We start from the raw sequence: 17,500 nt of genomic DNA, 5'->3' as shown, positions 1-17,500 counted from the left end.
CGAACATGTTCCTCCTCTGCACCTCCTCAGGACCAACTCCTCGTCTCTTCATGTGTACTTATACTCCCTACCTCTCTTTTCCTTTAATGTGCAGGTTCAGTGCTTTTCTATCATGGATGTAAGATTAAGACCTCTGGTGGTCTGATGTTCTACCACACCAGTCTACAATAATCACAGCAGTTCTACTGGTTTAATTGGGAAAAAAGAGGGCCAATACCAGTGAACTCGAACAGGAGACAAATGTCCAAATGTACACAAATGGCCTCAAAAAAGGACTTAACTGGTGTTTTACAAATTTCTGATGTATTTTGTGTTTTATGTTACTCAAGGAAAATTATTGGCACGTCCTGCGAAGGCCGACAGAGCAGCTTCCAGATCTACGTCACCTTAAAGGTGGAGCATGAAGGGTCCATACGGAGACACAAACAGTCAGTGTTCAGATTGACTGCAGGAGGCGGAAACACGTAAAATTTCAGTTTAAGAAAAAATACTGAAACTTCTGAAACGTCCGTCCACATGAAAAATATGAAATCATCCAAGTCACACGTCAAACAAGACGTCAGAGACATGAAGTTCACATAAACCTGTTTGGACGAGTTATTTGTTGTGTCTGTCTGTAGCTCCTCAAAGGGTCGGATGCAGGATTCCAGCCTCTGTGGTCTCTGATAGGAAGCGGTCCAGCAGCTGATAGCCGGTCAGAAATAGTTTTATGGCTGTTCAGACCTTCATCGGCTGCAGGAGGACGTGCTAATCATTGCCTGGTCCTGACAGGCCTCAACACGAGCCTCTTATCGGCTGAGTGGAGTTATGCAACTGAAGAAAGCCTCTTGAACAGCTCACCGAGCCGTCAGGAGAGTCTGAGACCAGTTCAATGGACGGATGAACAAAGTCAATAGAAAGATGGAAGACGATGCAAACAAACTGAGGTGACGTGTCTGAACCCAAATCTTATCTTCAAAGTCTTATTTGCGTGTTGTGTTTTCTTAGCTAGTTCAATAGCTAACGTCATAGGGCAGATTTAACCCCCAGAAATCTACCGTCTAACAGTGTTTGTCATCAGACTCCTTCACCAAAGACAGTCTCACATCACTGCAGAGACACGAAGGACAAACTGCTGCTTCGACTTTACAGAGTTTAGAGTCTTTCAGGTGGACTTCCAGTTTCATATTTTACCTTCTACCTGAAACCTGCAGTAACACGTCGACACACAGCCTGCAGAGTTGCTGCTGCTCTGAACTGTGTAATATGACCGTGGATTAAAGACACACACACACCCCACGGTGTACATCTACTGAGTGTGTGTGTGTGTGTGTGTGTGTGTGTGTGTGTGTGTGTGAGAAGAACACTAAGACATCACTGCCGCCTGTCTCTTCACCTCAAGATAAACTCTACCTGGAGACAATCTCAAGGTCAAAGTGAGTCCAGTCCTTCATCTGTCCATCTATGTGTCTCCAGTCTGTGTGTGTGTGTGTGTGTGTGTGTGTGTGTGTGTGTGTGTGTGTGTGTGTGTGTGTGTCTGACGTGTTACCAGCATCAGTTTTAAGCATCAAATGACTCAAAGATTTACGACGCTGTGTTTAACAGGAAGCTCGTTTGGGTGGAGATTCGTCATTATGGATGAGTTTCTACGCAGATGATGACGTTCTGTACGTCTCATCACACCACCACTTCATACGACACGTCAGAGAGACAGCAGAAGACACACCAGAGACAACAGAAGAAGACACATCAGAGACAGCAGATGAAGACACATCAGAGACAGCAGAGGAAGACACATCAGAGACAGCAGATGAAGACACATCAGAGACAGCAGATGAAGACACACCGGTGCATTCAGTGCTGAGAAGGACGGTGGTGTTTCCTGAGACAGAGACCATCAGTATTTTTTACGTCCATGTTAAATGTCTGCATTCTGTCTTACTATGTGTCTAAATGAAACCTCTCTGAACACATTTTGAGTGAAACAGTCCATATTTAGTCCTTTCATTATTTCATCTTTTCAAAATAATTCCAGCACAGTGACTTCATCAGGTGAGGATGATGATGTTAAACACCTGCATATCTATTTATTTAACGATATCTCAGAAGACGTTTGTTGATAATCATCAGTGTGCAGGAGGACAAACGGACGTCTCTTCATCCACCGCTCATGCAGAATGGAGGGCGTTGATGGTCTTGTTGATGGTGTTTGATGCTGTGCTGCATTCCTTCTGTGCAGAGCGGCTGATCTGTATCTGTTAGCTTAGCTCTCAGCTCTGCATGCTGATTTAAGAAGCCAGAATGCATGAAGAAAACAATCAGCAGCAGCAAAGTCAAACACAGGTCAAACGCTCCGATACACCTGAGCTCAGCATGGGGAGTGCGTCAAACAACACGTCAAGCGGCGGCGGAAAGCAACAAAGCACGTTTACTCAAAATGTACTTTAATGGGTTTGGATTGTTTTTCTAAGAGATGTTTCCTTTAGTTTTGATCTTTGCTGGGACTGAAAGTGTTTCACCTTTTTAAATGTTGCAGCACGTTTTTGTGCACAGGTGTTTGATTTTACTCTGCAGGTGTTTGATTTTCTTTCAGCTGTGCAGACAGTTATTATTTTACATAATGTGCAGGTGTTTGATTTTGTTTGATGTGCAGGTGTTTGATTGGACAAAACTGACAAAACGTACTTACTTAGAAAGCCCTACATGGTCAGGCACTTTTCTATCTTGAAGAGCTCTTAGTACCTTATTACCCAACTAGAACACTGTGCTTCCAGAAGGCAGGCTTACTTATGGTTCCTAAAGTCTCCAAAAGCAGAACTTTGAGCCGGAACCTTCAGCTGTGGAACCATCTTCCAGTCTTTGTCCAGGAGGCAGACACTGTCTCTACATTAAGAGTCGGCTTAAAACTTTCCTTCTTGATGAATCTTATAGTTAGGGCTGGCTCAGGCTTGGCATGGACCAGGCCCTGCTTATGCTGCTTATCTCGCTACGTGAAGGACACTTGGTAAGTATTGAGGAGAAACATCTGAAGCAACAGAAAATGTGTTTTATTGAGTAACTGTGTGATGTTTATCATTCACACTGGACTCTTGTTGGTTTGTATCTGCGGGTCGTTCTGCTTTAAGGTGAATCCTGTTCAGTGTTTTGTATCTGACATCAAACATACAAGCATGTTGAACGATAGCTAGCAGCAACCAGTGAAATCAGACTGACACAAACATGGCTAGTATAATAACATAGTTTCTCCTCTAACAGGGAGCAGCTCCTCTAGCCTCAGGATGTTTGGTGAACATGGCTCTTGCTCCATCACAGGGACAACCTGAGCTTACCTGCGTCAGATAGCATCAGTCTCTGACCCTGACCAGCACTACAGGTGTGTGTGTGTTTAAATGGTACATAACCATGATGCAGGTACAAACAGCTCTGACTTCTGTTAAACAATGACACACATGCGCGCGCACACACACACACACACACACACACACACACACACACACACACACACACACACACACACCTGATTTGCTGATATGGTGGTTTAACACCACCTGAAAACAAGCCCTCGTCTGAACATCCAGAACTTTCTCTGAGCCGAGTCTTTGTGTGGTTGTTCTATTACAAACAGCAGAGAACGTTTAGCAAAACTGGATTCAGGACTCTGGTCCCCGGTGGTTCAGCCTAGCGGACCTGTGAAGACCTCTGATTCAGTCTCTGAGTAGAAGCCACCTTTGCCCTTTAACTCAGTGGTATTACAGCGCTCCAGTGTTTGTGTGTGATTGCAGTAATAACAGCCGACAGCTGAGTCAGACACTGATGCAACATGTTCCCTTCAATTACAGCTGCACCCAAAACGTGGTTCTCAAGCTTTTTCTGTCGCACCACATGTCCAAGAACTGTGGTGTCAGACAAAAGCTTCATCACAATCATATATTTAATGAATGAGTCATGTTTTCACTGCCGTCCAGAAAATTAATTGATCACAAGATGAGATGTAAGAGTGAAGAACTGGAAAATAAAGTTGGGCGTTTTGACTGAGGAGCAGCTTCTCTTGTTTGTCTTGTTGTTGGTGGTCACACCGTTCACAGTAATTCATGATGATTGGAGTTTTTAAAAGTCGTTATCATAAATGTTTGTTGAAGTTACAACATAAAGCTGATAAGCTGTTATCTAATCAACGCTGATGTCGGGATCAGCCTCAAACATCCGGTATGAGTTTCTCAGAGTGAATATTTCCTGTTTTTTTCAGGAAACTCTTTTGGTTTTGGACTCAGACCAAACAAAATATCTGACAATGTCACCTTCTACTCAGGTGATCGAGATGTTTTTAGTGTTAATCTTTATCGTCATGTTTTATATAAATCAATATAAATATGAACATACAGTTGCTGAAGATGAAAACTGGCTGGACTGAACACAATTAATCTCTGGATGAGACTCCCAAAGATGTCAACACAGCTCTTCTCACCACCACCATCACAGAAATCAATGAACTCTGACAGTCCTGGAGAGACTCGGGTATTAGATCAAGATTGCAGCATACAGAGAAGAAGGTTGGAATCCAAGATCAAGAAAGCTCGAAGGGACATGAGTCACCTAACAGAGGTGCAGAGAGGCGTCATGGCAGACAGGTGTGACAGACAGGTGAGGCTCTAGAGACGACCAAACACAGACTCACAGGTCTGGCTGCTGGGCTGAAGAGATACACCAGAGAAGCAGATGCCTGTTCCCCAAAGACCCATCCAGACCCTCCAAGAGCTAAGACTGAGCAAGACTGGAAGGGCACATGGGAGAAAGTGTGGCCGCACGATGTTAAAGAGGCGGAAGGTGATCAGGACTGAAGGGGTGGAGTTACCAGAGGACAGGACACCAGACATACAGGACAGCTACAAGCTACCAGCTACCTGGATATCCCACAGGCCAAAGGGAACCATGATGGCGATGAAAGGAGGTCAGCCATAGAGAAATACCTCCAGAGGGTGAGACAGATGTTGAGAAGCTGGCCCAGTGACAGGAATAAGACTCAAGTCATCAACATGTATGCCCTTCCAGCTGGAATAGTAAGATGACCACAGGAGGAAACAGATGCCACTGATGTCAAGACAAGAAAGCTCCTAATGATGCATGGATGGTTCCACCAAAGGTCCAGCACCCTGAAACTCTATAAGCACCAAGATGAGGGTGGACCAGGATTAGTGAGTTTCAGAGTCATAATCCAGGATGAAAAATGAGTATAACATCACATAGTGGACATGATCCAAGGTGCAGACTGTGCACAGATACTCCTGAGACAGTTCAGCTCATTGTAGATGGTCGAAAGATGGGACAGCGTTCACTGAGAGGCAGAGACGAGTCTGGACAGAGTACAGGAACATCTCTGCCACGCCACTGCAAGTGAACAACAGAGCTAAGATCCTGTTGGATTTCAAGGTCCAGCGTGACAAACAGCTGCTAGCTAATCAACCAGACATCATGGTGGTTGATGAGGAGCAGAGGAGGCCACCTGTGATGGAGGTGATGATCCCAAACGACAGTGACATCAGGAAGAAGGAGCTCAAGAACATCGAGAAGGAACTGAGGGAATTACTGGAAGAGGTGACACAGTGGGAATCATACAGCAGAATAAGTCATTTAACATGTAAACAAGGGTGTGGAGGAACTGACACCACACACACACACACACACACACACACACACACACACACACACACACACACACTAGAATCATTCATGACAAAACAGCAGAGTAAACAGGGTATGATAAACAATAGACGCCCTTAGAAAGTTTCCAGGACTGGCTCAATACTTATAAGATCACACACACACACACACACACACACACACACACACACACATACACATACACACACACACACACACACACACACACACACACTTCCCAAAAACATTTCAGTCATTGTGGAAACTCCGGGAGAATCACAGTATCACAATAAAACCACCTGAGCTCACTTTCACCAACCTATCTGTTCATACCTGTCTCTGTCTCTATGTCTCTATGTCTCTCGCTCTCTGTCTCTCTGTCTCTCTGTCTCTATGTCTCTCGCTCTATGTCTCTGTCTCTCTGTCTTTATGTCTCTCTCTCTTTTTCCACTGTCCATTGTCGGTGTCGGGGCCTAAAATAGCCGCAGAATGTCGGCAGAAGTTGATAAGATCATTCAGGGTGGTATGAAAACAAACTGGATGACAACTTTTACAGGGGGGGGGGGCAAAGAGAGAGGGAGGGAGAGAATGGGAGAGGGAGGGGGAGACAGAAGGAGAGAGAAAGAGAGCAAGGGTTCACATAAAACAAGTGATTGTGTATGGGAGGAGGTCGTAACAAGGGGTCTTCACAGGTCTGACATGTTGGACCCTTATCCAAAACTACTTTGGACCGAGTCCATCTTGGGTCCTGGGTTGGTTCTCGCCAAGTGGACCCTTGAAGAACCACCACTGAGGTGCCCTTGACCCCCATAGGTACTCCAGTGGAGCTGCTCTGTGACCAACAGATCAGACTGTGGGTGCACTGAGCATGCTCAGTAATAACTTGTGATCAGCACGTTCTCATATAGCATTTCAACAGCCCAGCTCCACACAGCATCCATCTGCAGGCTCTGAGTCTATGTTTCCTTGGGTGAAAGTTATTTTCGTCAATCCCCACTTGCTGGTGTGCTGAGCTGGTGTTTCCTTGACGTCAAGGTCAAAGAGTAGATGTCAAAGATCAGTTCTCTACCTGGTCTACACACAGTCATCGATTCCCCGTGGGTTGGCTGATGGAAATGAATTGCTTAATGGGTAATGAGTTATGTTCTTACCTGACAGCGGCTCTCTGGGTTTGACAGCATCCACCACCTCCTCCTGCACCGGCTGCTCCTCTGGACCCTGGGATGAATGGTCATTCATGGACTCCCTCTTCAGCTTACCCAGACCCACCATCTTCATGAAGGATAGGCGACGGCTGTTGGAGTCACACTCGCTCTCTGAACAGTTCAGCTCACCGTTGATGAAAGACTCCTTACGGGAGTCACGATACTTCCCCGCAAACCTGCAGGGACGTGAAGACAGAACCTCCTCAAACCTCCATCATCCCTCTTTACCTTTAAAACTCCCATCACCATCAAGTTTCCCTCATGTTTTCTTACTTCAACAAACTCTTGTCATCCTGCCTTACCTCAACAAGGTACCTGTGTCCCACTAAACCTCCACACTCTCTAAACCTCCCTCCAACCTTACCTTGTCCCTATTTACCTTGACAAACTCTCATCAGGTCTTTGTACCTCAACAAACTACCTTTCCCCTTTTTATCTCAACAAAGTCCCATCATCCCTCTTTGCCTCAACAAACTCCCCTTATCCCATGTTACCTGAAAAAGTACATGAAGTACTCCTGTCTGTGTGAACCTCAACAAGCCTCAATCATCTGTCTTTATCTCAACGAGCTTTCATCCTTGCTTACCTCAACAAACTTCCTTCAGAGCTTCTCCTCCCCCTCTTCTTCTTCTCTGCAGGTGAAGGTGTGCCGTGCAGCGACCCCTGTGGGGAGGGTGTTTCACTTCCTTTGCTCCTCCCCGACATCCTCAGGTTCTTCCCCAGCTTTCCCAGAGTCTTCAGCGGGGACTTGAATTTGAATGCTCCCTTCCCTGATCCTCCGCCTCCACCTCCACTTCCCCTTTTCCCCTCGTTAGCCTCATTCTCATCCTCTTCATCCTCAAATGGGTTGCGGTCCCTCGGCCCGTCGCCGTCAAGAAGAGAGCTGCCGGGTGACCAGTGGTTGCCATGGCCACCGTTGCCATGGATGCTGTCATCCTCGTTGTCGAAGGGGTTGTGATGGTGATGGTGGGGGGTGATGTTGAGGCTCATCCTGCGCAAGATCAAAGCGTTCTCTAGAGTTGGACCGCCGCCTTTCAGGCGCACTGGGAGGTTTTTGAGGATGGGCATGATGCAGCTGGGGGAAGGGGGACAGGGAGGGAGGAAACTGGGGAAGGAGGGGAGAGAGGTCAATCAATCAATCAATCAATCAATCCATCAATCAATCAAAGAGCTGAAATTTTACTGGTCACTTTGACAAGACTGTTGAGTTTATTTCTACTGGACAGGCTGAAGTTTCCAAACCAAACCAAGGTGGAAAAAGAGAAAGCAATAAATCAATAAGTCAACAAAGCCGTATTAAACAGAGACATCAATGATCCACAAATATTCAAAGAGTTTCCAAGAGAGTAAAGACACCGTTTCGTTTTCTTATAGACAAAATCAACATTATCTTCAAAACTCAGTTTGTGTGCCAAGATATTTCACTTCCTGTTCCTGCAAACAGTTCAAAATCACTCTTTCAGCAAATCTTACAATGTTGGCTCGCAGTTAATTGGCTTTCTTTGTGGAGAACACCTGGTCTGATGAGGAGGGACGGCATTACTTTGGTTATTAATGAACCAAAACCAAGAGACCAGGAGGCAGAGCTGCAGTCCTTCATGCCTCTCTGAGCTTCCGTTCCCAGAGTTGACCCAAACATGTGGGAAGTATTCTGGGGTCAGTTTTTCTCGGGTGCAGACAAAGTTACTCCCCAGGAGGAATCTCATCTGTTTACATTCCCCCAACAGTCCTCGGCCAAGAAGCGCAACACTTGCTGGCTGAGCGAGTTTCCTCCTTGGAAAACTCTTAGCCAAACTCTGTAACTCTTGTCGTGGGAGATTTCAGCCTGTGTCATCTCTCATGAGCTGCACAGCTACGAACAGCTGGTGACAGATGCTACACGCCCTGCTAACACACTGGACCAGTCTGACTCCACCATAAAACAGCTGCGGCACCCCCCATACACCAGAACAACCTGGTCCTGGCTCAGAGAACGTCCTCGTTTAACAGGACTTCGGTCACCACAGCAACGCATCAGCCTCCTCTTCCTCCTCCTCCTCCTCCTCCTCTTCCTGAAAGACGTCCGGTTCAGTTTAGGCCCAGGTGGACGAGGGACACACCTACTGAGATATTGCCTACGAGCTGCCGACATTAGCTAACAGTGCTTTAACTTTTCGTGCTTTAAGCTAATTTTGGAACTTTAACTAAAGTAACATTCTAAATTCAGGACTTTTAACTTGTAACAAAGTATTTCTACTCTGTCGAATTACAACTTTCAACCCTCATCACTTCTTCCACCTCAGGTGCAGTGATGATGGGAGGTAACATGACAATCATGATCATCTGAACCACCGGTTTGGAAGCTTAAGCTTAAGTTCAGTGCTCGTACAGGCAGAAGAGTTGCTGATCTGGGTGGCGAATGCTTTGACAGTGTCCAGTTAGCATATCAAAGACGGCACAGGTGTGTCGACTTACACAACAGACAGCAGGTGAAGGTGTTTGACTGCTGATCATGCTGCCGGTGTGTTTTACCTTCATGTGAACGCACCCAGACTGACCCTTAAACGATCCTCACTGTGAAACTGCACTCACACCCAGCGACACCCAGTCTACAGGGTAAAGTTTAACCAGGAAACTGCTCCACAATTCAATACCCGCCTCTCTGCTATGACTACAAAACATGCTCAATTCTGATTGGCTGAAGAGTCAAGGTGTATTAAACAGGTAACCATAGCAACAATACAGATGCTTCAGTAAGCAGTTAACTAACCTGATATTAAACTGACTGCAAACGCAGATTTAAACACAGCAGACCTTTGGTCTTTAGGTGAGCGGACATCATGTAAGACATACAAAGACACATGAAGATATATGAAGACGTACGATGACGTATTGATGACATATCAATGACATATTGATGACGTGTAGTGCGTCACTGACAGAGAGAGCAGGTCAACAGGAGGCTTCTGCTCATAAAGCAGCTGAAGTCACATATTCACACTGCGATGAACAATTAAGACATAAAGTCAGGAAACATTAACAGACGGCAGGTTTCACTGATCAGAGATCAGCTCTGTGTGGCCTCTGTAATGATTCATGGAAAACTTCTTAAATAAAAATCTGCCTTCAGGCGATGAAGGAATGATTGTTATCATGGCGGTTTTCAATGAGTAAACGCTAATAAGAATTCAATACTCAGTTACTGAATGACTTGTTCGAGTGGACATCACTTCCAAAATGTCCTCTGAGAGGACGCTTATGAAACCAAGAAACAAACACATCAAACATGCAGGACAGTCACAAACGTCTGGTTTGGTTTAACTTTCAGAGACATCATGTTCACACATTATGGACATGAACACATCATCGCCTGTGAGACGTTACACAGGTGTTTATTACAGAACAACACGATGGTTCAGGTGTTTGTGTCACCTGGTGAACGTCTCTTCTGTCTCTCTTAGCTCTGTGTTTGGTCTCCTCCAGCTCCTGAGGGAAATATCTTTAGCTCTTTAGCTGCTAAATGCTAAATGTCCACCAGCTGACTGAGTCTGTCTGCTGCAGGTTCACCTGAGAAGATTAACCTCTGGAGGTTCATCACAACCAGAGACCCCAGCACAACGTCATGCACAACAAGAAACACCAGAGAGACGTCCAAACGTGTCTGTGAACGTCTCTGCGAGTCTGATTCAGTGTGTGAGAACTCGCCGTCTTTAAGGGACAAAACGTCCTCATAACGTAGATTTAGAAATTTTAGGGTGAAGACGGGTTAAGGTGAGGGTTCGTCTCCAGGAAATGAACGTAAGCCTGTGTGTGAGTGTGTGTGTGTGTGTTTGTGTGTGTGTGTGTTTGTGTGTGTGTGAGTGTGTGTGTGTGTGTGTGAGTGTGTGTGTGTGTGTTTGTGTGTGTGTGAGTGTGTGTGTGTATGTGAGTGTGTGTGTGTGTGTGTGTGTGTGTGAGTGTGTGTGTGTGTGTGTGTGTGTGAGTGTGTGTTTGTGTGTGTGTGTGTATGTGAGTGTGTGTGTGTGTGTGTGTGTGTGTGAGTGTGTGTGTGTGTGTGTGTGTGTGAGTGTGTGTTTGTGTGTGTGTGTGTTTGTGTGTGTGTGAGTGTGTGTGTGAGTGTGTGTGTGTGTGTGAGTGTGTGTGTGTGTGTGTGTGAGTGTGTGAGTGTGTGTGTGTGTGTTTGTGTGTGTGTGTGTGTGTGTGTGTGAGTGTGTGTGTGTGTGTGTGTGTGTGAGTGTGTGTGTGTGTGTTTGTGTGTGTGTGAGTGTGTGTGTGTGTGTGTGTGTGTGAGTGTGTGTGTGAGTGTGTGTGTGTGTGTTTGTGTGTGAGTGTGTGTGTGTGTGTTTGTGTGTGTGTGAGTGTGTGTGTGTGTGTGAGTGTGTGTGTGTGTGTGTGTGCGAGTGTGTGTGGGAGCGGATGTTGTTCATGTTGTTGGTTTTGCAGTCTCACGCCACTGCTGCCAGACACACACGCACACACACACACACACACACACACACACACACACACACACACAGAGGAACATACTATAAGAGTGAATGTACAGTACTTGTAAAGGAAAGTACTGCACAACTAAGGAAGCTACACACACACACACACACACACACACACACACACACTTGAGCACAGCGTGGAGGGTAAAGTGGGAAGTGATTCAGCGGTGTTGGTTCCATAAATACCCAGCAGCCCCGGCGGCAGGCTCAGGAAACCCACGCGGAGCCCAGCGGCGCTCACACACAACCTGTTTTCTTCAAGAGGGTCGCAGGGCATCGCGGAAGCTTCTGGACACAAACAATGGGAGCGGAAAGGACAGCGATACTGTGACGGTCAGAGGCGAAGGACTCCTGGGTCTCTGCTGCTCACCACTGGGTGTGGTCCAGTCACAACCACAACACCAGGACCAGGATGGCAGGCCGACCAGGATGGCAGGCCGACCAGGCGGCGTTCAAGCGTTCATCTGAGGCGCTCAGTCAGATCTTTTCTCTTTAAAGCTCTAAAGACCAACAGACCATCTGACCAGAGGCCTTCAAACTGTGAGGCACCTCCCGAGGAGGCCAGGCCTGCAGCAAAGAAACCAGGCCAGGTGACAGGGACAGGTGCACGCAGGTGTTCTAAAAACAACAGGAAGTGGCTGTGGCACACAGAATCCTTAGCAACCGACAGTCTACATCAAAAATCACACTTCTGTCAGAGCCTCATCCGAATGAACAGGCAGGAAACACGTATTTTTAGATTCGCGTGACTCACCGGAGGATATCATCATCTCCGATACAACCAGAACAAACATCCACAAATCCACCCAGAAATCACAAAAAAAGACTCCCAAGAACTTCCCTGAGAACCATCCTGTTTTTAACTTTCCTTCAGGATCACAGACACATGGCTAACAGGAGCAGCTAACAGGAGCAGCTTACAGGAGCTGCTAACAGGAGCCGCTAACAGAAGCAGCTAACAAGAGCAGCTAACAGGAGCTGCTAACAGGAGCCGCTAACAGGAGCCGCTAACAGAAGCAGCTAACAAGAGCAGCTAACAGGAGCTGCTAACAGGAGCCGCTAACAGGAGCCGCTAACAGAAGCAGCTAACAGGAGCAGCTAGCAGGAACAGCTAACAGGAGAAGCTAGCAGCAGCTGCTGACAAGAGCAGCTAACAGGAGCAGCTTACAGGAGCTGCTAACAGGAGCCGCTAACAGAAGCAGCTTACAATAGCAGCTAGCAGCTGACGTCACTGGTCTAAAACACAAAGTGTCAGGTTTGCTGCTTTGTGTCACTGGAAACTAAATATCTATTTAAAGTGTGAGAGAGACAAAAGTGACGTGAATTGATTCTATTTTCTGTCACAAACAATCACCTGACTGGTTTAGAAAGTAACCAGCAACTCAATTGATCAGCACGAACAGACTGCAGGTGACGTGAAGGTGAACCTGCACATCGCACACAAACATCTCTGAACGCCACACACACGTCCAGCTATGACAGACAGAAACACACCGGTGGACGCAGCACTTCCTGTTAGCGTCTTCTCTCTGCGTGTCCACACGCCCAACACGACTTTCAACCGTCAGGTGAAGGTGACGAGGTCACGACCTTTCAGCCAAACACAAACAGGAAACCGGGAAACCAGGAAGAGAAGCAGATATCCAATCAGACGTAGGCGCAGACCTCAGCCTTGACCTCCAGCACGAAGGAGACGAACGTCTGGTTAATCAGCTGATGCTGAAGGAAACGGCGAGAACGGTCAGTTCATTCCAAACAACAGCAATCAATCAAAAGCAGCTGATTGGCCACTTCCTGCCCAAACTTCAGCATTCTGTCCATTTTAACCTCAGCTCATCAGCACGTTTCCCCAACACACACACACACACACACGCACACATACACACGCACACACACACACACACACACACACAGACGGTGTGTGTTGTCTGTCTGGAAGCTGCTGGTTCATGAAGTGATTAGTGGACAGTTTGATGTGGAAACACGTCTGAATGTCATGAATAACAGACGAGGTCGTCCGTCCTGACATTCACTCCAAAACTCTGGATCCTACATTTCCCACAATGCAACTGCTCTTTCATTAGCCCCTCCTTGCCTGGTAAACAGACACATTTTCTGCTAAAAGGACAGATTTTAAGGAGAAATTTTCTGATTAGAAATCTGCTTCAGGGTGATTCAGGGTGCAGTTAGCCTAGCTTAGCATAAAGACTAGAAACAGCTAGCCTGGCTCAGTCCAAAGTTCAAAAACACAGCACGTCTCCGTGTTTGTTTTGGTGCAGATGAATTAAGGTGTTGTCACCTGACGTCCAGAAGTGCAGACTCAGCGGCACCAACACCTTCACCTACAGGTGAAGAATTAAAGCCTGAAAGCTAAATTAGCTACAACCAACCTCAAGCAAACTGCAGGTTTCAAAATAAGAGCATGGTACAGACTGAAAACAAGATAGATATAAATTTATGACACAGAAGTTTAACTCTGCTGCAGATTTAGAGTTTTTTAAATAAACATTGAGTCTGACAGTTAAAAACGCCCAATAAAAAAAACTGTGGAGCAGATGGTTAAGCTGACTTTATGGCCCTGAACTGATCCCAGATCAGACTGTGTCCACTGTAGAACCATCACAGTAGATGATTGATGAGAGCCGCTCTGATAAAAAGAACTTTAATGGCTCCAAAGTCCCATCAGCCACCTCTCAGTTTAAACTGCCATTGTGTCAGACTGGCTGAGTGGAGCTGATCAGTGACGATTGATTATCTGTTTTACATCATCAGCTCGATCACGATGACGGAGACGAATTACTGCGAATGTAACTGTAATCCCACAAGAAGTAATCAGCCTGATGAAAAGGTTTCAGTGGAGAAAAATGTGAATAAACAGGATTAAAACGGAAATATTTCTAATCCACTGAAACAGTTTCTATATAAGTATCAATATATTTAGATTCATAGGTACATATAGATTTCAATCAGGGAGTGATGGGAGTCATGCTAACATGAACAAAAAGTGTGTTTGCTCATTTAGTTTGACTTCCAGTAGAAGAAGCAGGACTGTTAACATTAGCAAGTTAGCTTAGCTTAGCCATAGAATATGAGATGTTTTAAAGGAGAAGACAAATTGTTTTCTAGTTCAGTTTTGAGTTGTTAGCTAAATATGACCATTAGCATTGGCTAGTTAGCTTAGCTGTTCTTTGAGGATCAAACTGTATCTCTTATGAATGTCACAGTCATGATTCACCACATTTTTCCATCTTTTCCAGTCAGATATGAAGAGATTCCTTCAGCAGGATGGACAGTTAACAGTCAGGACACACAGAGGACAAACTTCAGACGGAAATCCAGCATAATAAGAGCCGGCTGCATAAGATCGCCTGCAGGCAGAGACAGAGATCTGGACCGAGGCGAGAGAGGACTGATGAGGACCCTGAACACATCGTGACAGGAGGACGTTCTCGCTGATCCTTCAGAAACACGATTGTCAATGATCAATAATCAAACTGTCAGAGTGTGGGAGCGAGGTCACGGTTACCCACGCTGCATCTGTCCTTCATCAAGTAAAATCTGTCATCTCAGCATCGTTCATGAGTGAAAACAGCTGTTAGAGAGAAACGTGATGTTGTGTTTCCCTGCAGGGAGCAGTGCAGCTGGGACAGCAGAGACGTCAAACTGAAGGACGTCACACCTCCAAGAGACCCAGCGTCCACTTCTTCAGTCCCAAGACTGAAGTTAACAACAAGACAGCTGCTGAACTGAGGTCATGTGATCCCACACCTGAGCACAAACAGGTGAAGGTGCATCAGCAGCAGCTTTAAAGTCTCCTGAAGGTTACAACACGTCACGTTAACGTGCCTGCAAAGCGTCGACTCTTCATCCTGAAAACAGTTACTTCTGAGAACAGTATCAACTCATGCTCATGCTAAGGCTAATGCTAAGGCTAAGGCACACGCTTCAGGTCAGGTCAAAGCTCTTCGGTCTGATTAAGTTTCTAGAAAACAGGAAAGGTGCGGAGTGAAACCGAAGTGAAACCAGGAGTCAGAGAAGCTCGTTCACACTGATCCTAAACCACAGAGAAGCAGCAACCAGCTGGAACTCTGGTTGTGGTTCAGTTCAGGCTCTGCTTCCAGCCTCAGTTCTGGCAGCGTTCAGGCTGCTGTGATGTGTTCAAGAGCAGGACAGTACGGCTGAAATGATTAGTCCACCGATCAATCGATCGATCGATGGAGGAAATGATCAACAGATTGATCCAGAATGAAAAGAATCATTAGTTTAAAATGAGCTCCACCTCAACCAACTCCAACAGGACCAGAGACAAGAGGACAACAGACACAGAGGACACTTTACTGCACTGAAGTACTTTTACTTTCTCTACTTCTACTACATTTTCCTCATTCTACTTTTACTGTAGTATCAGCTTCAGTACTGTTCCTGAACATGGAGGACACACAGTCGGGGTGTGTCTCTGTGTTCTAACACTCAGCTTTATGACCTCTGAAGACCAGTAAAACTTTAACGACCGAGTGTGTGTGTGTGTGTGTGTGTGTGTGTGTGTGTGTGAGAGAGAGAGTGTTTCCTCATTCGTTATTAATCATTAATATGAAGCACTTTTCTGTTGTCTTCATCAGGACGCTCTGGATTTCTGTCAGCTTAACCAGGATTCCATGGATTGATATTATTATTATTATTATTACTGTTGTTGTTGTTGTTGTTATTACAGATGTAAGATCATGTTATGATCTATGATGTTTAGCTTTCTGGAGGTCACATGACCTGCTGATGGACAACATGTGAGGAAGACTGCGAGAAGATGAAGAAGCCTCGTACGTTAGGAGAGCTGTGTTGTGTTCAGTGTCTCGGAGAAGGTCACCGACCTCACAGCAAAGAGGTCAAAGGTCAAAGACGGACAGAGAAAAGTTCTATTTTCTGTCGCTCAGGAGGAAGTTAACATGTGACAGGAAGTGAAACACAGACTGGTTTCATCCTTCCAGCACAGTAACTGTAGCTTCACTCATTCATCCATTCACTCGTTCATTTTCTCTGTTATTCACATGCAGCCTGACAGAGGAGGAGGAGGAGGAGGAGGAGGAGGAAGGCAGGACTGCCTTTGCTCGTCTGCATTCTTCTCTTGACTCAGCACATTTAGAAACTATGTAGAAACCTCAGAGAATGTGTCAGTGAACGCAGCGCGGAATAAAAACCCTCTGTGGACACACACACACACACACACACACACACACACACACACACACACACAGATTTGTGATGTCATCAGTGAAGACGTCCTGATGAAGTTAAAAAACTCAAACATTTGACACAATGTCCTCAGACCACACACAGGGGTCTCCTCCAGGGGCCCCAAAACCAGACCTGGACACTGAGTCCCTCACCAAGACCAGAACCACGACGAGGACCGGCGTCACAGCTGCTGCTGGACCGCAGTGATTTCAAATGAGCTGCAGTGACCCTGAGACCTCCAGGGGCCCAGACCCGCACTGGGGGCCCGACCCGCACCAGGTGCATGTACCATACACTTTACCACATACCTTCCGTTAGTACTGCAGTGATGTAAAAGTACACGGAGGCAGTTCTGCTCTTTATTCATGAAACAGCAGAAAAGCCAAAGTTTGACATTTCCTGCAGCCCTGAACGCACCGTATTCCTCAGTGAGAAGTTACTGATGAAGACAGAAAAATGAGCTGAGTCAGCGATTACCACAAGTTTCTCTCAGGATCTGAACGAGACCACGACCCCACGGCCTTCAGACCGCTTCCACCAAAGCAGACCACAGTGATCCGGCTCGCCGTCCGCTGACCTTCAAACCTGCAGCGACGCCGTGAAACCTGAGCGCACCTGAGTCCAGACCTGCACCAGTCTGTCACACAAAGACCCCCTCCAGACCCGGATCAATAACACCAATCAATCGATTGACAGCATGAAGCCATCAGGAGCTTCTCTTGGTCACTGATTTCTGAGTTTTCAAACATTTCCTGAACGGAAGCAGAGAGTGATGAAGATGTTTGTTTCTGATCATTTTTGTCCTCAAACATCAAGAAAAATCTCTGAAAGTTTCTCTTCTCTCTCAAACTCTTTAGTCCTCCAGCAGGAAACTTGTCTGAACCCAGCCAGCAGACTCAAACAGTGAGTAAAACTTCATCATCATCATCATCATCATCATCATCGTGTGGTACTCAC

At 46.1% G+C, this 17,500-nt stretch overlaps 1 protein-coding gene across 2 annotated transcripts in view; it reads right to left on the bottom strand.

Moving 5' to 3' along the window:
- LOC143323927 (exocyst complex component 3-like protein 2) overlaps positions 1-17,500 on the bottom strand; it is a 33,223-nt gene that overhangs the window by 12,179 nt on the left and 3,544 nt on the right. For both annotated transcript variants that reach the window (XM_076736109.1, XM_076736108.1), the window contains exons 2-3: positions 7,429-7,947; positions 6,789-7,018 (exon numbers count right to left, since the gene is read on the bottom strand). In XM_076736109.1, coding sequence (XP_076592224.1) covers positions 6,789-7,018; positions 7,429-7,910 — 712 coding nt within the window. In that variant the 5' untranslated portion in view covers positions 7,911-7,947. The remainder of the gene's footprint in view (positions 1-6,788; positions 7,019-7,428; positions 7,948-17,500) is intronic.

Source organism: Chaetodon auriga, chromosome 7 (genome assembly GCF_051107435.1).
Source record: "Chaetodon auriga isolate fChaAug3 chromosome 7, fChaAug3.hap1, whole genome shotgun sequence".
NCBI lineage: Eukaryota > Metazoa > Chordata > Actinopteri > Chaetodontiformes > Chaetodontidae > Chaetodon > Chaetodon auriga.
This window is presented reverse-complemented; position numbering and strand designations above follow the sequence as displayed.